At 39.8% G+C, this 22,532-nt stretch overlaps 4 protein-coding genes across 7 annotated transcripts; 1 reads left to right on the top strand and 3 right to left on the bottom strand.

The window, feature by feature from the left end:
* Positions 1–1,121: 1,121 nt before the first annotated feature.
* On the bottom strand, positions 1,122–3,514 carry cav4a (caveolin 4a). The gene is made up of 3 exons (XM_031853073.1): positions 3,164–3,514; positions 2,725–2,912; positions 1,122–1,944 (listed from the first exon to the last, which is right to left on the bottom strand). The coding sequence occupies exons 1-3, from the start codon at positions 3,380–3,382 to the stop codon at positions 1,794–1,796; spliced, it is 558 nt and encodes a 185-aa protein (XP_031708933.1). The 5' UTR covers positions 3,383–3,514; the 3' UTR covers positions 1,122–1,793.
* Positions 3,515–7,534: 4,020 nt separating this feature from the next.
* On the bottom strand, positions 7,535–13,520 carry LOC116386256 (probable G-protein coupled receptor). Its single transcript, XM_031852331.1, has 2 exons — positions 13,254–13,520; positions 7,535–10,855 (listed from the first exon to the last, which is right to left on the bottom strand). Exon 2 carries the CDS (start codon positions 10,740–10,742, stop codon positions 9,462–9,464), a length of 1,281 nt encoding a protein of 426 aa, XP_031708191.1. The 5' UTR covers positions 10,743–10,855; positions 13,254–13,520; the 3' UTR covers positions 7,535–9,461.
* Positions 13,521–14,099: 579 nt separating this feature from the next.
* LOC116386270 (uncharacterized) lies at positions 14,100–16,813 on the bottom strand. Of its 2 annotated transcripts, XM_031852356.1 has the most exons (6): positions 16,559–16,813; positions 16,100–16,270; positions 15,842–15,998; positions 15,432–15,607; positions 15,018–15,246; positions 14,100–14,901 (listed from the first exon to the last, which is right to left on the bottom strand). In XM_031852356.1, the coding sequence occupies exons 2-6, from the start codon at positions 16,253–16,255 to the stop codon at positions 14,699–14,701; spliced, it is 921 nt and encodes a 306-aa protein (XP_031708216.1). In that variant the 5' UTR covers positions 16,256–16,270; positions 16,559–16,813; the 3' UTR covers positions 14,100–14,698. The 2 variants fall into 2 exon arrangements, with proteins under 2 accessions (XP_031708216.1, XP_031708225.1); XM_031852365.1 differs by lacking the exon at positions 16,559–16,813 and having other exon boundaries at positions 16,100–16,521.
* On the top strand, positions 16,566–22,496 carry rrp9 (ribosomal RNA processing 9, U3 small nucleolar RNA binding protein). Of its 3 annotated transcripts, XM_031852308.1 has the most exons (16): positions 16,566–17,224; positions 17,392–17,486; positions 17,590–17,702; positions 17,797–17,864; positions 18,653–18,694; positions 18,787–18,913; positions 19,045–19,169; positions 19,265–19,357; positions 19,468–19,568; positions 19,666–19,800; positions 20,713–20,775; positions 20,894–21,054; positions 21,268–21,347; positions 21,491–21,564; positions 21,841–21,949; positions 22,029–22,496. In XM_031852308.1, the coding sequence occupies exons 1-15, from the start codon at positions 17,141–17,143 to the stop codon at positions 21,941–21,943; spliced, it is 1,464 nt and encodes a 487-aa protein (XP_031708168.1). In that variant the 5' UTR covers positions 16,566–17,140; the 3' UTR covers positions 21,944–21,949; positions 22,029–22,496. The 3 variants fall into 3 exon arrangements, with proteins under 3 accessions (XP_031708168.1, XP_031708159.1, XP_031708178.1); XM_031852299.1 differs by lacking the exon at positions 22,029–22,496 and having other exon boundaries at positions 21,841–21,993; XM_031852318.1 differs by lacking the exon at positions 22,029–22,496 and having other exon boundaries at positions 16,568–17,224; positions 20,894–21,039; positions 21,841–21,993.
* The last annotated feature ends 36 nt before the right edge of the window (positions 22,497–22,532 follow it).

The following is a 22,532-nucleotide window of genomic DNA, read 5'->3' as shown; positions in this document are numbered from 1 at the left end:
ATCATCAAAAGCTAAATCCATAAGGAATGAATTTTACAACAAGTGGGCTGGTTTTATTGTTTTCAGCAGCCTGTTCTTTGCTGCAGATCAAACAGTGTTTGCCCTTTATGATATAATATAAAAATCACTTTGTAAATTGTTTCCACTGCTCCTTGTGTGTGTCTACATGTTTTATCAACTCCATCTCGTCTTTTCTAGGTGGTTGGTGGTAATCAGTGCAGCCTGAGCTTTTAGGCACATTGAAGCTCATTTTATCTATGTGGGATCAACCTTGAATAATAGTTCCCCCTTGTGGCTACTTTTAATTACTCCAACAAATAGTGTTGTTCCTCTGCTGAGTTTCTTTTGCTGTACATTTGAAGCAACATGCCAACTGTTTATACTCACCATATGGAGCATATCAGTATCTGGATCAGATACTGATATGCTCCTGGCTGACCATTTCAGTCATGGTCCTGCTCTCTGAGCAGGCTGTAGTTTCAAGATGAGAGGTCGGGTGTGTGGCTGCAGTCAGAGCCACGGAGGGCATGGGAGGGGAGTGGCAGTTTATAGACTGAAATGCCACTCAGGGTTTTTCTGATCCAGGAATGCCAGCAGGCAGCTGTCAGCAATGACTACCTCACACTGTCAGAGATATAGGCGGCACTGCTGATATACCACATCAAGTATAGGGTACCACTCACACACTATAGCATTGTCTATTGGTTTGTACAAGTGTGACAACTTCCAATGTAACTTTGAGCTTAAAGCTCAAAAAGGGAAGCAGCCTCCTTTCCCAATTCACGCTGCCCTAGGAATGTGCCAAAACTGCACAATAATACATGATTGCATGATTTATAGTGAGATCATATAGCATGTTTGATTCATTTCTATCCACATCCACAAAGGGACAAAAAGTCCTAAATACTCAGATGTTACCTATATAAAGTAATAAACGTAGGAAGAGCGTTTGCTTTTAAGCTTATAACAATAGCATGAATAAATCTACAAAGGTCATTCAATTGTAAAAGCTCAGCATCTGCTCTATCCTGCTGACCTTTATATTATCCATTTAGTAGTGGAGTAACAGACCATGGTTTAAATACCTGAATCACAATGATGAGTATAACGTGGTTCATTAATGACTTTTCCATATATTTTATTGCCATTTCCTCCCTTAAGAATACATCTAAGTGCTTCTATTTTTTCGATTGAACCAAATATTCTTTGGTTTGAAATAAGTAACTTATATAATTAAAATTAGACTCTAGTAGTTTAAACTATCTTGAACTCTAAACTGCAGTTTAAAAATGTAACAAAATAAACCCAGCCCCAAGTATTAGGACATAAAGATGATACGACAATTCATTTGTATAACAAACTATGCTGAAATGATTTCAAATTCACGACATCTCACAAAGTCGTAACCCGACTGTATCAGTGTGAGAAAATGGTTACTTTCATTATTCTCGTTTTCTTTAAGTCAATCACTGGAACAGAAGTTAAATTTAGAGACTCCATTGTCTGACTCGGATCTCAGATGTTAGGAACTCTGATCCTTTTTTTGGTTTCACCAACCCAATCGATAAAATCAAGAATAACATCACCTTCTGTGACTGTGACAGGTCCAAATTATTGTTTAAACATGTCAAAGGTTGTCTATAATCATTAAAAAGGACCATCAGATGCCATTGAACTTTGATCAAATGCTCCTTAACCGTGGAAAACATGAAATTATAAACATTTTGCCCACTTCGGCTCAGTCCACTAGAACACCAGTCATAATGAACAATTGCAGTCTGGATGTGTCAGTCTCATTCTTTGGCCAGGTGAATGCTGAAGCCTCCACAGCATCTCCCTGCACTCGTGAGGAAGGGGCGCACAATGATGCCCAGCACAATGCTCCATAGGCTCTGCAGCCAGCATGCCCCAATGAGGATGCAGTGGCTACAAGGACCAACGAACCTGTCAAGAAACACAAGAATTACTAAGAATACATTATTTTACTTCCCCCAAAACCCATGGGGATTTTATACTTATAACTTGATTATTTCTTAACTTGAATCAGGATATGAAACCTTCTTTGTTATTTCCAGCCAATTCACAGTTATTCTTTTTCCACAGCAGAGCATACTACCATTATGTCCCTTAATAGACTTCGTTAAATCAACATTACACTTTACTTACTGTATTCTTATGTTTTCCAAAACTACTCATTCACTCAACTTAGCATTGTTTCATAACTGTTTTGTTTGTATCAAACCAGTTGGTATTACTGATTAGATGTTAAAACACACCTAGTCACGTTATGAGCAATCACTACTTTACCATATATTTGAAATCATTCTTATTAAATCAAAAACTCTTTTTACCTTTTAACTTCCTTGTATGGGTGTCAAAGCTAAACAAAAACTGGATCCTGTAAATACTTGTTAAACTAAGGACATTTCCACCAGTCTCATGTACTTTGTGTTTAGTGCTGATAAGAAAATAACAGTATACTAACTTGCTAAACTAAGATAGTGAACAAGGTAAGCATTATAACTTCTAAACATCAGCATGTTAACCTGGTGTTAGAGAGAGTGTTAGCATGCTGGTGTTAGCATTTCGGGATGTGAGTGCCACAAATATACTTTGATCAACCTTCAAGTTATTGGGTGAAGGCAGAAATTTCAGAGATGAAGTAGGTGAGAATATGCTGTTCCCTTATATTTACAGAAACAACCAGGCAATAGCTAAACCTACCAGATGTGGAAGCAGCTGAGGATGGCAAAGAGGAGACCAGAGATAATTGAAATGGGAATGGCCAGAAGCACTGTCACTATCCTGTAGATCCAAACCCTAGACACCTCAAACAGGGCATTGCTCCAGAACCACACTCTGTCCCCACTGCGCACTGACACCGGCTCAGCAATCACATCCTCAAACGTCACCTGGAGACACAAAAACAAAATGGTGCTGATGATACAGCGATGAATCAACAATTTGTGTTGCTGTTGGACTTGATTCACCGTCGATAATGAATTTCATCCACAGGAGGGCAGTGCAATCAGCCAAACAGTATCTTGGTTTTACATGGCAATGATTTAGTGTATTTTTTATGAGCTAATTCACTGCATGTGACAAATGCACAAAGGATCCATAAAACAATGTTGATTAGAAGTCCTGCATGAGAATGCAATACCTTGAGACAGTCATTGATACCACGGGGGTCCCGGACAGTTATCAGAGGCTTGGTATCACTGATTTCCACCAGTGTGGACGTATGAATGTCTTCGTCTTCTTCCACGGAACGATCGGCCCTCCAGAGAGTTTCAGGTTCCTCACCATTATCAAATTCATCAGAGTCAGTAGAGTCCTCCAAATCAATTTCTACTTCATTTGAATCGTCCCCTTTTATCATGGTGTTTATCCAAACACGTGAAGAAAACACAATCCAGAGAGCAGAGTGCTTGTCACTAACCGTACAGCTCAGACTGAGGCCGCTGACCGGACCCCTCAGCTGGCTGGGATGTGTGGTTATATTGGGAACGTTACGGTGCCCTGGATGGTATTTGCAGATGGTCTTTCAAGTGAAGATCATTTTCTATGCTGTGGGAGGGATAGGAAGGACAGGGTGGGATATAAATACTGTAATCTTGCATGGCTCTGTATACACCGATACACCCTACTGGGAATGCGCAATCACGCACACACATACACAGACAACATGAGACAACTCTGCTTGCATGAGAGCAAAGATAGAGTACAAGTTTAGAAACTTCTAACTGGAATATTTAGTGATATAATATACTTGCATTACTAATTCTAGTCCTTTACTTACTGATTTCATTCATTTTTAAGCCTCATGTAACTTCAGAGAAGTCGAGGTGTAGAGGAAAATAATTGTCTTCTTTAGAGCAACTACAAGTATGCAAGTAAGATTCATTTTCTCAAGAATCTGAATTAATTTTTAAACCAATATTTGTCACTGTCACTTTATATAAACTATACATCTAACTTTCTGTTTTTTATTTAGGCATTTAACTTTAAACGGTGCTGTTTCTCTGTATACAGATGCAGAATAAAGTGAAGGTATGAGCCACTGAAGGCTTGTGAAAAATAACATGCTCTCTGTAGATATTTAAAACGTTCAATCCCTAACGAAAGAAATCCATGTCTGTACTGTTTCTCAAAACTGACTTTTGATCCCATTAGCTTGACTTTGAAAACAAAAAAATGCGTTTTATGGCTAAAATCCTTTTTTTGTGGATCATTTTCATACTGTCCCCAACATAAAACAGATAATTGTTCCTTTACATCCTTCACTGCCTTTGTTTGCCTGTTCAATTTCAACAAAAGCATCAATCCGATATATTGCATGTTATCTCAATATCCTCCTCGGCTGAGTATGAAGAGCATTCTCAGGTCTCTGCACACTCTGTCTAGTGTAAAGCATGTTTCGCAGCATGCTTTTAAGAAGAAGAAAAAACTTTCGCCTCTAACAACCTTTGGACCCATTAACCAGTCATCCTCTCTGCTATTAATAGGTCAGCTATGAATCCTCAGGGTTAGACCTTATCGCTCAGCTACCACCAGACCTTCATCACAAGGCCATCTCACACTGCTCGCATCATCACCTTCCCCACATAATGAACCAGTACAGCAGCTGGCAATGTGATAATCTGATCAAATAATGTAAATATACAAAGTAACTCCTATCCATCTGCAAAACTCAAGTGTCCTTCAAGAATAAAATGATGTTGATTGATTATATGCTACATGAACCTTAAAAGATATGGATCCAAGAGTTTGACTTTTATACTAAGAGAAGCAAAAAAATGGAAATTTTACCCAATTAAAAAGAACAGTTACTGTACATAACACAAAACAAACTACCAAGTACATAACAAACTGTACATCTGTTCAGAGTTGAGCATAAGTGAGCTGCTGCGCTCCCAGATCCACTAGCTACAATAAACACAGTCTCTATGGTAATGATCATTTCTGCCTGCTGGATGAAGACAGAGAGAGAACACTGTGTATTGATGACAGAGAGCTTCCTGTGTCTGTGCCGGAGACGATGGTATGCTAATGGACTGCACACCTCACCAGATGGGGTTTGTTTGTGACCGTGGCTGCACAGGTGAGGTCAGCGGAGAGTGTGAGTTCATGTGTGTGTGTGTGTGTGTGTGTGTGTGTGTCTGTGTGAGTATAGAGATAGGGAGATGGAGAAGAACTAAAAAGAGAAGAGAAAGACACATTTTCTTGCGCATTGTACCCTGTGGTTCCGGATTACCCAAAGATGTCCCATTTAGCGGGGATCAAGATATATATCCAGACATCCGGGATATTGAAAACATTTCAGCCTCTTAGACTCAATAATTCTGGCTCCTTATATAAATATCATGAACACCTATTTGTATGTTGTGTTACAGCCCATGAAAAAGCCTATAAATTGTCAAAAAAGTCAACAATTAAAGAGCTTAATGGTAAAAAAGAAAGAAAAATAACTTATTGAATTTGTCATATTATGAAGCTGATTTAGAAGACAGGTTTTTCTTCAACATTTGTGGCCTGTGACCCTCTCATGACCTCAGCGTTACAGCACATAATGTGACAATAAACCGAAATCGCTATGAGGGCCCTTTATTTAAGACAAAATATGAATGCAATGTTTATTCATTTTATTATTAATATAGGATATTTTGTATCATAAGGCACAACATGTACAGATAGATGTTAATCATATTCATATGATTATATATTACATTATATATGATGACATGAATTTAACTCCAACCACAGTTCAAACCCTCTGTTCAGACAGAAGCAGCTTATTTGGGGCATGAGGGAGGTCAGACAGTGTTCCGGCTCAGCACCTGTCAGTCCAGCTGCTTTCAGTACAATAGGTCAGACTGATTATTTGTCACGTCTATTTAACAATGCAATTATGTATTCGGTGCTTCCCATCTGACACCAAAAGAAAAAAAAAACTGTGAAAACTTATTTATTTTTTTAACACTGGATTATCTGCACAAAATACCCCTTAAATGCCAAACAACCAACAAAATTGGATGTAGTAAAAAAACACAATTTGTCACAGTATGTGTGTGCTAACATTTGCCACACAATGGAAAAAGGAAAAGAACAATTAAGGATATAAAGCTTCATTGGGTCAGATATATATATATACACACATTCCCTTTGACAAAGTATCAATTATTCATCACGAAATAAAAAAAGAAATAGCTCAACATTTGGGGAAATAAGCTTATTCGCTTGCTTGCTGAGAGTTAGATGAGAGGACAGATTCATCTTTCACCTGTCAATTGAACATGAAGCTACAGCCAGCAATTATTCTTCTAACATTTTAGTTGCTGGCTAAAGCTTCATAATCAACAGATAGACATGAGAGTGTTGTTGAGCGTATTTCCCAACATGTCATATTCCTTTGAAGAGTGTTTTTCAGAGGGCCTGTGATATGTACACGTGTCTCATAATGGCTTTGGGCCCTTAATTAGTTTTTGGGACCTGAGTGCACTGAACACGAGGTTCTGCTGCGTGAAGCTCGATAAAGATGGTGGGCAGATGTCATGTTATATGTGTACATGCAGTTCTGAGGGAAGTCGTGCTGTGTCTGGAAGGTCTGATGAAATAATGTGCTTCACTCTGTTGTACAGCACCATCAATCACACCTCCTCCCTTTGATTCTTCAGGAGTGGTCTCTCTTAATCACTGTCAAACAGACAGCACAGGGTGCAGCACACAGAAGAACATTGGGTCTTTTCAGATTTACCATTGAGGACAGACAAATAACAAACCCCACTCGGCTGAGCCTAAGCCATTAATTCTCATTTTCTATAGAGAGTGGACTCGTGTTTGATCTACAATGATTATGCTTTTGAAAGAGGTGTACAGCCAATTTGATTGTCTTGATTTAATAAAAGCCGCCACTGAGATGGGAGGTCCTTCACTTTAATTAGCAACTTATGAAGACTGCTCAGGCTCAAATATTCATTAGACCGAATCGCACACTTTGGAAGCTGGGGGATAAAACAGGCAGTCAGCTCTTTGAGCTGGATTTTTATTTTTTCGTATCATTGCATTACATACAGTACATCATATTCAAAAGATTAGTAACTTAAGTACAGTGTTTTATTCTCTTTCTGAGAAAAGAAGGGGCAAAAACTTGATCAATGCGATTGAGGATATCCAGTCCATTAAATAAAGATATTCTATATGTTGTTTGTATCCTTTTATACACATTACCCTCAAAAATCAGCCAGACATATTTGGTATCTTTGCAAAGTTTTGGAACTTTACAACAATTAAAAATGAAGCTCTGCGGGTTTCAATAAAGTTTTGCGTGCGCAGCATAAATTTATAATGAAGTTGGTAAACAAAACATTTAAGAGTTGATGAAGTGGAAGAGCAGCATAGAAAAACAGAAAAATACACATCTTCTTTATATGATTGTGGTGACAATGATGACATGTAAGTGTGTGTGTGTGTCTGTGTGTGTGGGGGGGGGGGGGGGGGGGAGGTAATTGTATATGTGCACAGCCTCTGTTTATGTATAACAAACCTCCATGCAGGTGTAAATCACTGCTGGTTTCTTGTTTTATTATGTTAGCTTTGATGACTATATTTGACTGTACTTGTTACAGTAAACTCTGCAGCACATACGTAAATGTGTTTACAGCCAGGAACCATTAAATGGAACTCTGTTATCTAGCTTTTAACATTTCCGGGTATCTATAAAATACTTGTGTTTCAGGATTTCAGTTTGTGTGTGTGTGTCTGTTATTTTTACATGTTTACATGATTTATGTTTATATCTCTAAGTTGATGGTGTTTACAGGGTTGGTAAAACTTTAGCTCAGCGTACTCTCTTCATTTGTCGACATTCATCAGCGTGTCTATCCGATGAGATCCCTTAAGTCTCATCTGTGTAGAGCTGCAAAATATTCACCACAGATACATCAGCACATCATCATCTAACTGCCTACTATTGAGTGAATAGTATTAATAATTAAACTAGTTTAACAAGAACAAACGTACCATTATTTAATGTTCACAGTGTTTGACAGGTTGTCGTCATAGATAAATGATTCTAAATATAAATAGTTGTTGATCTGCCAGTTTACACATATTAAGAGGGTATTAGAGACAACCACTTCACCTGTTATGAAATGGCATTATCTCCTTCTATAATCACGTGGTAACTGGGTTCAGTCTTAGTCACAGGCTTTTCATAAATGGACACATGGAGGTCAGGACCCAGAGAGTCTGCACAGTAACACGATGTCAAACATACACAGAAAACGTGCACATGCATGAAAATCTCATGTTGCTAATGCAGATGGCTCTTTTTACTGCTTTTTGTAATCGGAGAGAGATAAGAATTTCTCTTTTACACTTGAGAGCATTTAGTTGGCACACTCCTCCAAAGCGATTTACAGAGAGTGAGCTTGAGGATACTTTGACAAATTGACAGGACATGTGACTTTTAATGGAGAGGCTGGCTGTTGATCTCGTGGTTACGGGACAGTTGGATCACCTGGCTGCCCCTCCACCGCTACAGGCTGCCCAAGGAAGATTAATGATTAGAAGTGAACAGAGTGAAGTGAATCATTTTCTGCTACAAAGTTATTGGTGAAAATAACCCCATTTATAAGACGGACTGGCCAGTCAACTTTCTTGCCCACATTTAATCTGTTTAGAAGGCCTACAGACCAATGTGCTATGCACATATAATATTTACTGTAAGATAAAATGCTTACTAGCTAAGAGCTGCTTAAATTATGAAAGTAACCAGTGTTTATTTGCACATTTAAAGCAATGAGAAACAATACATTTTTTAACAAAACGTGATGTGTTCATAGAGTACAATAAATAAAGTTCACACGAATTCCTGCCTGCAACATAAATACAACATAACAACACTGAATAAGTTGTACAAAGAATATTGCTGCTATGTTGATAACTCCTATAAAAACAGTTAGTCTTAAGAACTTGTGAAAAATGAATGACTGCTCACTTGAGAAAGTATTTACCTGTAGATCTGTATACTGATTATATTGTCATGACTTACTATTCAAGTATAATATGATATTTGTGTTCATTGCTTTTTCATAAAATATATGTAATGATTGGTGGTTTAAAAAAATGTAACTTTGTTTTAGTAGCTAGTAATAACAAAGTGTTCCTTATAAGATTAGTAACTTACGGTAGTTTACACACAAATACAGTAACAATAATTCAATAAACGGTGTCCATAGCTTTCTATTCCAGTAGTGTGTCTGAGTGTGATCTTTATAAAAGGAAAAAAGTGTATCAAATTTCATAAACAGTTAATTTCTTACATCTTAACTTTCATTGTATGCAGATACAGTTAACAGAGGTATTGCAGACAGTCATTAAGTACTGGGTCACTTGTTATTTTGTAGCTGTGATAGTCCTGCAGGCTACTAATGCTGTGGCACAACAGTGAGGTATATCTAACTGAACTCTTCAGGGATCTGTCCTGGTATCCTGAAATCAGTCTGCCCTGTTTGATCCAGAGTGCTTCTGGGACTGGATGTGGCAAAGCTTGCACGTGTCTCAACTGTGCAGCTGGTCCTATGGAGGAACTGCAGGAAGTTCTCGTGGCCTGAGCCCTCATGGCTGGACACGGCCAGCTCCACTGGCCGAGCTGAGTAGCAGCGCCTGAGCTTGCAAAGTTCCTCCCTGATCTGCCGGTTAAGAAGCCCATAAAAAAATGGGTTAATAGCAAAGGAGGAGTATGCAAGCCAGGTGACTGTTTCCTTCAGGTCAACTGGAATTTGGGGTGTTGCATCTATCATCAGATATAGGTGAAAGGTGAAGTAAGGCAGCCAGCAGATCAGAAACTGGCCAACGATAACCACCAGCATGAGAGCAGCTTTACCTCCACCAAAAGGCCGGTCACGCATAATCCTACGTGGGGCGTTGCAGGTTGTGATGATGGTAGTCTGGCTGTTTATTGAGTCAGAGCGATGCTTCACTTGACTGTTTGTCCACAAGGGCAGGGGTCCATGCTGGCGGGCAGCCACACGGGCCACCTTGTACACATTACAGTAGACGGTAAAAATCACAACAGCAGGCAGGCAGAAACAAATAACACAAAAGAACACAGAGAAGACTCGTCTGTGGTCACTGTGGCTCCAGTACAGCGAGCAGTGTGCGGCACTGATGGAGCTCAGGCTGCCATAGGACGGCCACCCGAACACGGTGGACAACCCCAGCACGGCAGAGGCCACCCACACCATCACTATCACGGCTGCAGTCAGTTTCAGCGTCATCTTGACCTCATAGCGCATGGGGTGGACGATGTAGTAGTAGCGCTCCACACTGATGGCTGTGATGGTGAAGATAGAGGCAGCCATGAGGATTACATTGAGGAAGGCGTAGACCTTGCACTCCAGTACTGTCAACACCACACCAGCAAAGTATGGGGAGCTGGACACAATCCCAAGGGGCATGAGCAAGATGGCACACAGCAGGTCCACTGCACACAGGTGGCACACAAAGACAAATTTCCTGAGATGGGGGGCTTTTATGACAACAACCAGAACAGCAGTGTTGGCAAGAAGTGCCAGAACATTCAGGGTCACCATGAAAAATATCCCTGCCAGGTCCTTGAAGCATGTCTGCGGGTTGGGAAGGGTGCCCAGCTGTCTGCTGGGAGCTGAGGGCATCGGTGCCCAAACAGTGGTGCTGTCATTGTACTGAGGGTTCAGAAATGAACTGTTTTCCTCCATGATTCATAGTAAAGGTTTCAAAGTAAAAGTACACATCTGTATTCCAGACTCCCTCATTGTTCAGTAATGAGGCCGAAGAATCCTTAAGACATCAAATGAAGTAATCTTCACTCCTGTGTTGGAGAAAATAAAGTTCATTAAAAGATTAACATATATTTCCAATCATGTTCAATAAAGACTACATTTATTCTTTAAACCTGCAGTAATTAGTGGAAACCAGCAGCGAACACAAAACTAATATATCTTCTTTTGAGTTTATATGGTTAACGTGTATGTAAACAGATTCCTAACAACCAGCATATTACTTAAGTAATATAGTATTGTACTTGAACGTGAGGGGGCTCATGATACACCGATTTTAAAAGAATGTTCAAAATCAAAGCAGTTAAGATATCTTGGCTTTAATCTCCAAAAATGTTGAATCCTACATTTCCCACAATGCAACTAATAGACCTTCTCTGACTTTAAAAGGTCTCCATCTTTCAAACTATAACTCCAGATTTAATGCAGGCTTCAATGAACCCTGATGACATCACTATGATGTCATTAGGGCTAACAAGGCTCCTCCAGAGCCACAGAAGACATTATACAGTTTTTTTAGGTTTTTTTTCCAGGCTGAGTAGTACAAACCATGACAAGTAAACTAATCTGTTGGTGTATAGCTGGTGGAGCTTCCCCTTTAAGCTTGTTCATTTCATTGGTACTTGTAGAGCAAGTACCCAAACTGATATTAATAATTGAATACAGTAACTACATATTACAGACAGTACTGAATCCCCATTTTATTCCTTAAAATGTATCCCACCAAAAGCGCTTGATATAATTGGTAAATACAAACATCCAGAGATCTTCATTGCACCCTCACAACCTTCCAGAGAACACGCACATACACACCTTAAAGATATTGGAAAGTTAATCAATAACTATTTGGGAGAATATTTAAGAAGGAATGCTCTCTAGTGAGGGAAGGACATAATCAATAGGAATAATTCATGGCGAACACCCTGTCTCTCCTCCATCCGTCCCCATCCTTTTGAAATGAAAGATAATGAGTGTGCTTGTTTTATCCCAGCTGCGGGGAAGTGGCTGCATTGATTAGTATGTGTTCAGTGTCACCCTGCACCGCACCATCAAAGAGCAAACCTCTTACCAAGGCAGGTTAGACCTGCGGTCACTGTGTAGTTTATAAAAAACAACCAGAAAGCATTGACTGAATATATATTATGAGTTCACTGTACATTTTAATTAAACAAAATACAGCAAATGCTAAAACTGAATTTCATACATCCTCATTATCAAATTGTTGCTTTTGCAGTTTTTCTTCCCTCTGTAGTATCTTTAATGTACCTCTCCATGCATGTATCTATCTTGTGCTGATGATCATAATCAGGTTTCAAACGTATGTCTGTGGAGGATGCTGTGTCCTAAATACATGTGCTCACTCCCTGCCAATGATCCACTGATGCTGTAATCTTCTCTGGTGGATAGCTATTGGCAAGCAACGTTTCCAGTGAGATTTGTCCCCAGGAAGCACTAGTACATGTACATTCTCATACATATTATGTAAGGGTGCCCTCATTTTTCATCATGTTGCACCACTGTCATTTTCAGTTTATTTAGTTCTCTAAAACCTTTTTTAATCATTAATTCAACAGAGAAACATGAATTGGATTTAGTGTCTGCTGTAGTTATTCTCTGTTACTATACATTATGAGGATGAGGGAATTATGCAGGTATTTTAATCCCTCATAAATCCATGTTAGAGAGGAATGTACCATGCAGAGAAACCTCATAATCCCACCCTTTGTTGATAATGTTAATAACCAATTGTAATGAAAAGCATTTATATTTTGAAAATGACAACCACTTACTTTTTTATCAAAATAAAAACATATATGCATTAAATATCTAACATTTCTCAGTGACTAAATATGCATTATAATGAAAAAAATGAAACAAAATTTGTTTCAGATATAATTTAAGTGAAAGATAAGATATTGAAATGTGTATTGCATTACTCTCTGTTAACAGACATAATTTGCCACATTGAGGAATAAATTACACAAAAATGATATTGAGTTGCAGTGGATTTTCTACACTGTATTCAGCAACATGTTGATGCAATGGGGATATTGTAATAGTAGAGTCCATCATATTCACCAAAGACATATAAGTTCATTCTCAAAAACACTAGAAATCCTTTAATATTTTTTAGATACTGCTGATTTATATCAGTTACCCCAGAGGGCTCTTAAAGGTCTCAGGGCTCGTGTTAATCTAATAGATTCAATTTCACCAGACTGTAATTTGTCACGACAAATCAATGTATTATTTGTGACATTGAACTTAAATTCTGTTGACTCAAATAACTTCTCAGCCTTTTCCTCAGCCTCAGACTTACATAATAGAGACATTATGAAAGTATTTTTAATTTAATTATCAAATACAATTATCACAATTTATATTCCTTGTAACAGCATAACTACTCAACTACACAAAAACAACTCTTACATTGTGAAAACTGTCTGTAGCTCCTCCAAAGTTTTCTCTGAGTTTTGTAAAGTTGAGTTTTTCCATGGTGATGACTCTTCCCTGAATCCTTTAAAAGCATCAAACTCAGCATTCAGGTGTTGTCTTCGGGTGTATACGAGAGCTGGTCCACCTTCCAGAGATATATTAGGAGCTATTCACAGACTGTGGAAAAATAGTAGCTTTCCCCAAAGAAACAGACGTAGGAGCCTTGGTGATGGACCCCAGGGAGATTCACACTGACAGAGAGAGGTGATGTGCCCACTGAGACAGCACAGCTGGTTGAGCGAAAGGAGGGGGGGGGGGGGAAGGAGCCAGCAATTGCCAATTGTTCAATTCACATCTTTCAAGACAACATGACTCTATCAAACCGCCACCCGCAGACATTAAGCATCTCTCTCCATCACACACACACACACACACACACACACACACACACACACACCAGTCAGTATGTGGCAGTGACTGTCACACACTGTCCACTACGCCTCTGTCTTTACAGATGTTCCTCTATTCTCCTCTCCAGAGCCTCCGAGAGAACACATACAATCTGAAGTAGTGGACGGATTTCTTTAGTCTTACTCACTTTTATAGTATTTTCTAATGAAAATTGAGTTCATCTTATTTTTTGATTTCTTTTCAAGAAACAGAAACCTTGAATTCATAACAGCTGTAGTCTTTCGAAAGTTGATCATTGCTTGCAGAAGAGCATGAAACGGGACTCAGCGCTGACATCTGTTGGTTGCTGCAACAGAATTCCCAATGTGAGCATTCAGTACTTAAACTGAGCTGATGTCAGAAAGGGTCCAAGTAAACATAACAGAAGAATATCGCTTCCAAAAGTTTATTGTCCCGTACTTAGTCAACAAACAGACAAGTGATAGATTTTTTTTTTGAAGATTAAATATAATTTACAGCATATATTGCAACTGCAAAAAAAACTATTCTAGAAGCACAGTATCACTTGGTGTACCGTTTGTTATGAACAGGGTACAAATAGCACCCAATATTTTTTAAATGTCCTAGTTTTAAAAACACACAAAGGCCAACTGATTGGAAAGTTAAATCAGTATAAATGTTTGACAAAGGCCAACTTCACAGAAGACTTAGACACAGCCACTTACTACCTTAAATTAAATAAGAACACTTGGTCGTTTTTACCACCGACGATTACACGCAACGTTTTAGAGTGCTGTCCAATGTATTGGTTGGGTCACCAGATTAAACGTTACACTTTTGGATCACACGACAGACAACAGCTGTAAAAAAGAAAAAGAAAAATTCTAAAAAGTGTTGAAAAAACAGCTAAATTCAAGCACTAGATTTCAACACTGAATAAACTACAGGTAGATTAAAAAGGCAACCTGTCACACATCTCTATCAGATAATGAAAAACGGGTGACCAACAGATGAAGGCAGACTCAAGATTATAACTGAGAATCATTTTCCATTGCTCCATTTTCAGGCAGGAGTGAAGCATCTTGGCAAAGGCTTTGATCCATAATAGCTTTGTTTTCAGCTTTACCCATACCCAGTCTCTTCTTTAATAGCTTGTCCTCATTATTCAACTTTGTACGGATCGCAACTTTTATTTGGCTGCTTTCAATGCCGAACTTGACTGCCACATGACCTGGAAGAAGAAACATGATAAAAGTTTTAATTCCCATATTCAAATTCATAAATACAAAATCTACAAACGGTCTGTGTGATAAAAAAAAAAGTGATACCAAATGTTCTCTATCTTACCAATTAGACTTCTCAAGATCTCAGGGGGGAGTTGAGGCTTGTGGCAGTCTTCTCCACTAAAGGTGTTCCTCCGGCCCTGCAGAGAGTGTGTGGCTAATGTTTCTCTGTCAAAAAGTATCATCAGCAGAGCCGACGTGTACTTTTTGTAGTCTGCAATCTCGGCGATGCGCACATAAAGATTTTTTGGTACTCGAAGATGCTCAGTGAGATACAAGAAGTTGTCATCTTCCTGAGAGAAAAATCAAAGAGGTTAGCTATAAATACATCGTCACTTTTGTGAAATTGTCTAATACCTATTACTAGAGCTTGAAAAAAAGCAAACAGTTGAAGCAGGAGCGGTGAAATATTGTACGATAAGCTCTCCTACGATAACCACAATTGTGTTGTTAGAAGACTTGGAATAAGAGCACTGACCTCTGGGATATTAAAGTCCTCTCTCATCTCTTCCCCAGACTCAGCCAGGAAAGAGACGGTTTCATCTTGAGAGGTCTGCGGCGCTGCTGACACCTCGCCTCCTTGGAGAACGTGATCCAGAGTGACTCGCAGTTCATGTGCTGTGTGCCTCATCTGCATCATGAGAGTGTTCATCTCTGTAAAAAGTGTGAAACCACTTAAGAAATGCTGAAACAGAGCAAGTTCATTCATACCTGTAATATATTATTCTCTTGATTTGTTTCTACTAAAACACACCAGAATAAAACTTAAAGAGTCCAACATGTGTGATATGTCCTGCCCAGTCACATACAGTATTAGGACTGTGTAGTCTCGGCAGGTATTTCTTGTTAGCATATTAATTCATAAGTCAGTCATCTTTTTCCACCCACCTTTCAACTCCCTCAGTTCTCTCTCGGCCAGAATTCTACATCTGCGTTCATACTTGAGTTGTGCCTGCAGTTGCTCAATTTTCATGAGGAGGCTGATGGTGTCTGTTCTGATGTCTGGGCTTGGAATGTTTTCTTCATCAAATTCAATGGTTTCATGCTGCCAAATGAGAAGAAATCACATAAACAACTCGAATGTGCAAGTACGGTAAACAACAGTTGCTTTTTATGCACAATTACAATTAAAACAGCATATCTCACCTCATTGTTGGGAAAGGGGGAGTAGCTGGACTCCTCGGCCAACCTGTACTTATCCTCCACTGGATCACAGCCAAACTCCTGTGAGTCAGTGCCGATTTTTATCATCTTGACAGGCGGCTGTGTTGGAGTCGTCCCCGCGTCTCTCTTGGGTGGCATGGGAGTGAAAAGAATCTGTGGAGAGGACAGATTTGAACAGTTGACACATCGAGCACAGCTGTTTCGCCACAAGATGGGAGTCAAACTTTGAGAGAAACTTTTTCATTCGCTCGACGTTGTTTGTCTGTGCATTTGCGAGACAAAAATGAAAAGTTAGTTCACAACGCACCCCCCCTCCTCAAACCCTCCTAGTAGCTTCTAGATTGCCTCCAGCTGGAGCCGCTCTGACTGATACCGGCTGTCTTTCAATACATTATCTAATACACGTGATATGTAACGTTAGACGGTCGAGTTGAGGCTCACCTGGCCGTTCAGCTCTACTTCACGGATGAACTGTAACCACGCTCACTGAGGACAGGGACAGAGACAGCGCAGTACATGCAAATACTGCGTAGTAGAGGAAGTAGTAGTACTACTGCAGTACTACAGTACATAGATCCCGGTACAATTACGGCTAATTTCCAACAGCCGCGCTAAAGTTCCCCGGTTAAATATGTGTGAAATGCTGCTGCTGTATTTATGTTTTACTGTGTATGGTACACACGCGTGCAATATGGTTGCGTTGTGAAATTTATATTTTTACAATTATGTGCGGAACAAAGGTTTGAAACCGTACTCCCCGAGGGAAGTATTTTACCCCTGTACAGTTTCCTGTTAATCTTAAATTCGTGATTTAACCAATGGGAATTGAGAGTTTTAACAAAAGGCGGGACATGTAGGAGGAACTGTGACGATCGGCCAATCAGCGTCCGTCTTCAACCGTGACTTCAGCTGCATAGTTTGGTTGAAGTGAACCCATGTGGGTCCAATGTTGACTTGCTCTCTTAGAAAGTTGAGGACTTAACTCTATATACAGTCAGCGGTTACTTTGAAACGCGTTTCAAAATGTCTTCGCCTTTCTTTAATAAGAAGAAAGAAAACCCAAAATTAGCCAAAAAGGGGAAAAATACAGCGGTGCTCAAACGAAAGGTAAGTGAACTGGTCTGTTAGCAAGTAAGCTAAATCGAGTAACGTTAGCTTACCAGCAGGTTAACACATGCGACTGGACCTGGTCTTACCTGCTGTTCTAACTCAGCCACTAATGCAGCATCACTGTACGCCATTACAACCTTTACATTGCGTTTCTCCTGCTGCAGGGCGATGGGGACTCGGGCGGTAAAAGTAAGCTGCGAGCCAAGAAACCCAACTTCAGAGACAACGAAGAGATTTCCAGCGACTCTGAGACAGAGGGGTTAGTTTCTCACGTGCTCACTCCGGCTTATGCGTTAATGATCACTTTGCAGTCCCGATTTGAAAGCAGTTGTACATTTGTGACTTTGTTTGTTGTCGCTCAGTCCTGTAGTGCCCAGGAAAAGACAGTCCAATGAAGATTATGATTACGACGAAACACCACAGGAGAAGAAGCTTAGATTGGCCAAACTCTACCTCGAACAGCTAAAGGAAGAAGGTACACTTGTGTTATCCACACAGCATAACTAAGAGATCTAACAGTACTTCTATGCCAGTATGTATGTATTTATTGTGTGATCTGATCTCATCAGAGGAAGATAAAGCAGAAGAGGAATTCTTTGAGACGGATCTGATTGCTGGAAGACTTCAAGAAGAAGTGGTGAGAGCGTCTTCTGTGTTAATGCACATAGTACGCAAGAATGTAATTACCACTGGGGACATGACGAGGGTGACCAGAACCAAACCTACCAAATGTAGGACAAATAGTTTGTGTGGTATAACGTGGGACATGTTTACAATGCTGAGAGGTAGTCTCACGTTTCCATTCATGTCGTACCCCCCCCTTTGTGAAATTGAAATATAAGCTAAAACTCTCCGAGAATCGCCTACGATTGGCTTCACCCAGTTTCTTTATGGTAGTTTCCATCATATTCTGCCTACATCTCCATGGTTTGTGACTTTGCGGTGAATCAAAACTTTCATTAAATCACTCTAAACACGATCCTCTTATTAAACAGCTACCATTATCCAGATGAGTGGATCCCTGAGCAGATAGAGATGTTGAAAGCTGCACCAATGGGTTTAGTGTGGAGTTAATTTCCCCTGCTTTGCACTTCTCAGGCTACATGTAGGCTGCCTCTCTCGGCTTGAGAGAAAGATCTGCAGACACTTGTCATGGTAAAGGTACTGCCACTAGTGGTGGGGATATGAAGCTCTGAATCACTATGAAGCAATTGTGATGAACATGGTCCACTGTTTAGAAGTAAATACTGTTTAATCTGTCAAAGTATAAGTGTTTTTTGGGGGTTTTACTTCATTGTGTCTCAACTGACTTTCGAACTAAACCTCTGTCATGATCTTAGACAGTTTTTCTTTTTGGGATTTAATATGTTTAATAATAGTTATTGATCTTGTGGTGTGTGTATGATGTGTTTTTTTCCCCCTCAGCTTGAACAAAAAGGAAAGCTTCAGCGATTCATTGCCAAAGATGTAAGAATGGAAATTTTCATTCCTTTAATCTCCACAGAATGTAATTCTTATGAACGGACTGAATCCTAATTCATATTTGTTCTGTCTTTTAGCTCATTCCACCGGATGCTTCAGAGATCAGGGTGTTAAGAGGACACAAACTTCCAATTACCTGTCTGGTCATTAGTTCTGATGACAAGTACATCTATTCTGCTGCCAAAGACTGCTCCATCATTAAATGTTAGTATACATTTAAAATCGTTTTTGATACTTCAGGGAAGTATGTATGAAATTTGAGGGGGGAGAAAACAATGATTTGTTTCTGAGGCTAATATGTCCGTCTTAATTCAGTGTTTTTCTTATTTATTCAGGGGATTTTGAGAGTGGGAAGAAACTGCACACAATACCTGGTGGAAGGAAAGGTACAGAGGATCGGCATGTTGGACACACAGCCCATATCCTGTGTATGGCCATTTCATCAGATGGAAAATACTTGGTGAGTTGTACTCTCTCAGCACATCCTGCTTTTGCCAGCAGTTTGCCAAAGTGCGACTTGATGTTTTAAGAATCCTATTTCTCTACATTTCTTAGGCCACTGGAGACATGAACAAACTGATCATGATCTGGGAGGCAGAAACATGTAAACATCTCTATAAATTCACAGGACACAAGGGCCCTGTGTCGGTACGTTCTCCCTCCTTTCTCTCTGTTACATGGAATAAGATCTTATAAGTTGTGTAGATACTGTCGCTCCGAGGACCTCCTGTGAAACGAAAGTGTCTGTTTCTTCTCAGGGTCTTTCATTCAGGAGGGGAACTCATGATCTGTACAGCGCCTCTCACGATCGCTCAGTCAAGGTGTGGAATGTGGACGAGAACGCATATGTTGAAACTCTGTGAGTAACTAATCAGAAAATAAATAATTATCTCGCCGCCCAACGCCGGAATTTGTTTTGAAAGTTTGATTTTAACTGTAATTGTGATTCGCTGTAGCTTTGGGCATCAGGACGCCATCACAGGACTGGACAGCCTGAGCCGAGAGCTCTGTGTGACGGCAGGAGGGAGGGACCGCTCGGTGAGGGTGTGGAAGATAGCCGAGGAATCTCAGCTGGTGTTCCACGGACACGAGTGAGTCCGTCCATTGTTTTTACGTCTCCCTGTTTGCACCTTTTTGATTTCACATGCGTTTGTCGATGGTTATAAAACCACAGTGCTGCACATACATTTATTACGGGAAACATTTCATAATTGTCAAGTATTACTTTTCCAAGGTTAAAACAACCCAGACATTTTGTGAGTTAGCAGTGACGGGTTAACGGTTTTTATTTAACCAGGAAGTCCCTGGATGGAAAGTAGCTGCGCTCACAGCTCCAAATGTAATATTATATCAGATACACGATAGTGGCAATGATTAAATGACTAAATAAAGCCTTTATTGCACAAAGAACATAAACAAATATCAAGTGAACGTCAACAACCATATATGACGGCACGTAATATAACATTAAGCATGAGCATCAGAAAAGAAAGCATAGTTTGGGAAATCGATAAAAGACATCCGGCGCAAGTTCAATAAAAGTTAAGAGGACAACCTTTCCAAATGAGAAAAATATACCACAAACGAGACATGGAACAATTGTGTTGTAAATTGAGTTGCTACAGTATTATACAAGTATAAGAGAATAATATGTCTGAATACGGAGTACAAAATAGTAATTAACTCCTGTTAACGTATACATCCACAAGAGTAGAATACGTATTTACAGCAGTAATTAACAGTTACGTAGAATGTTATATTGGCTACTACAGTGTCTAGCTTCATTAGCAGTAAACTGATAACAAATCAACAAGTCACAAAGCAGCTATGATTAGAAGTAGTTGCAGATAAACTATTGAGTCTGGTATATAGAGAGGTAGTGAATGAGTTGACCGTGGCAATGATTTTGGACAAAACTAGTTTCGGTTAACCGTTACAGAACTGTGACCGTAGTGGTTGCAACAGCACATCTGTCACTTTGACACCATTCTGTCTTCCTGCAGGGGTTCGATTGATTGCATCCAGCTCATAAACGAGGAGCACATGATAACGGGAGGTGATGACGGGTAAGACGGAAGCAGCTCTCGCAGTCTCACGTTGTTTTGACTTTTTACAGCGTTATTCCAGATCCATTCACGGTTCTTTTCCGTGTTCCCCTCTCTCAATTTTTCTGTACCACCTCAGCTCGGTGTCTCTGTGGAGTGTCAACAAGAAGAGGCCTCTCAGCACGGTGAAAAAGGCTCACGGTTGCCACGGTGACGCAGGGCTGGAGCAGCCTCATTGGGTCGCGTCGGTGGCGGCGCTTCAGAACTCGGATACCGTCGCCTCAGGTGCTTCTGAAGGCTGTGAGAGTCCTGCTTACCAGCTTTTTAATACCACGCATACATTGACTTTATTCTGTCTTTTATGAACTTTATCAATAAACGAATGACCATGGTCCTGATTAAGTGCCCTGCACACTCTTAAGTAGAGCAGTTGATGCATTTGTTTTTCTTAGCTGCACTTAAGATGTTCTGTTGTCTGTAGTGATGCAACGTTACGACTGTTCTCCTGTACAGGTTCACACAACTCACAGGTGCAGCTGTGGAAATGTGGCCAGAATTACCGCAAGCTGGAGCCTCTATTCAGTGTACCGGTGGTAAGCTCCTTCTTCGTCCGCTCTTTTGGAAATGGTTACGTTTACATGAGATGATGTACACATTATTTACAATGAATTCCTGTCAAACACAATGGCCGTCTCAAAATACCTTGCTGTGTCTCTTCCTCTGCTTTCTCTCTCAGTCCGGTTTTGTCAACAGTCTGAAGTTTTCGAGCTCTGGTCAGTTCTTGGTGGCAGGAGTTGGACAGGAGCACAGGTAACTTCAGGCCGGTTTATGTTCAGTGAATGAAATGTCCACTAGATGGCAGTTTATCCATCTCTCGTCTGTCAGTGATGGTAGCTTGAGATGATGTCAGTTGATTGAAAGGAACCCACACAGACATTTTAAATATTAGGTGGCGTTTGTTCTGATTTCGATGTCTGATTGACAATGATTCACTTTCTCCACAAAGGTTTGAGGCGCTGCTATCTGGGTGATGTTGTCTGTTTGTATCCGTCACCTCTGACTCTAAGTTTGTTTGTTTTTCTGCAGGTTGGGACGATGGTGGAGACTAAAAGAGGCCAGGAATGGGATCTATATTATTCCTCTTAAAAGGAAACTTCCAAATCCAGAGGAAGCCACGATAACTGAATAGTGGACTGTTAAGTGTCTTTTATTTTGTAAATTAAAGGTTTATAAACTGCCGGTGTATCATGTTCTCATTGTTTTTTTTTTTTTAGGAAGAAATTGAAATTCCAAAAACCTCAAGATTTTAGTTTGTGAGAAAGCTTTGACGGCTTTAGTGAAGGAGTCTGCACGGTGAACTGTGTCTGACACGGGCCACACAAGAGAAGAGACTATTGTCTGATCAAGACTTATACCGTATGATCAAGACTTGTGTTTCTACTATTTCATTTTATTTTTTAAGAATTCTGCTGAAAGTTTCTGTCAAATTGTCTGCTGGGAAAAGTTAACCTCACTTAAATAAAATAAAAAAGCAAGATTCATGGGTTAAGTTTTTGGTAACTGCTTCTGTGTAGGATATTGTCAGCCTGTCGGAGCCAAACATTAAATTATAATTAACTAGAGGAGATAATTTTATCTCTGTTGGTAAAGGACCTGCAGAGTTATTTAACTCTTGCAAAATGTCTTTGACTAACATCTGCATTCAAAGGACTGGCCAGCAGTCAGTTTTATAGTTGGATTGAAATGGTCTCTTACATTTGTTGACTGACTATAAAGAA

This window comes from Anarrhichthys ocellatus, unplaced genomic scaffold (genome assembly GCF_004355925.1).
Source record: "Anarrhichthys ocellatus isolate YVR2014 unplaced genomic scaffold, GSC_Weel_1.0 scaffold1, whole genome shotgun sequence".
NCBI classification, from domain to species: Eukaryota; Metazoa; Chordata; class Actinopteri; order Perciformes; family Anarhichadidae; genus Anarrhichthys; species Anarrhichthys ocellatus.
The sequence above is the reverse complement of the archived record's forward strand: the minus strand, read 5'-3'. Positions and strand labels throughout refer to the sequence as shown.

Coding starts and splice junctions, on each gene's coding strand:
- cav4a (XM_031853073.1), bottom strand. CDS start 3,382: ATGATAAAAGGGGACGATTCAAATGAAGTAGAAATTGATTTGGAGGAC. Junction 2,913..3,163: donor GTATCAATGACTGTCTCAAG/GTATTGCATTCT, acceptor TTGTGTCTCCAG/GTGACGTTTGAGGATGTGAT. Junction 1,945..2,724: donor CTCAGCTGCTTCCACATCTG/GTAGGTTTAGCT, acceptor GTTTCTTGACAG/GTTCGTTGGTCCTTGTAGCC.
- LOC116386256 (XM_031852331.1), bottom strand. CDS start 10,742: ATGGAGGAAAACAGTTCATTTCTGAACCCTCAGTACAATGACAGCACC.
- LOC116386270 (XM_031852356.1), bottom strand. CDS start 16,255: ATGCCACCCAAGAGAGACGCGGGGACGACTCCAACACAGCCGCCTGTC. Junction 15,999..16,099: donor CCCCCTTTCCCAACAATGAG/GTGAGATATGCT, acceptor CTCATTTGGCAG/CATGAAACCATTGAATTTGA. Junction 15,247..15,431: donor AGGACTTTAATATCCCAGAG/GTCAGTGCTCTT, acceptor TTTTTCTCTCAG/GAAGATGACAACTTCTTGTA.
- rrp9 (XM_031852308.1), top strand. CDS start 17,141: ATGTCTTCGCCTTTCTTTAATAAGAAGAAAGAAAACCCAAAATTAGCC. Junction 17,703..17,796: donor CGAACAGCTAAAGGAAGAAG/GTACACTTGTGT, acceptor TGATCTCATCAG/AGGAAGATAAAGCAGAAGAG. Junction 19,170..19,264: donor CATCAGATGGAAAATACTTG/GTGAGTTGTACT, acceptor TACATTTCTTAG/GCCACTGGAGACATGAACAA.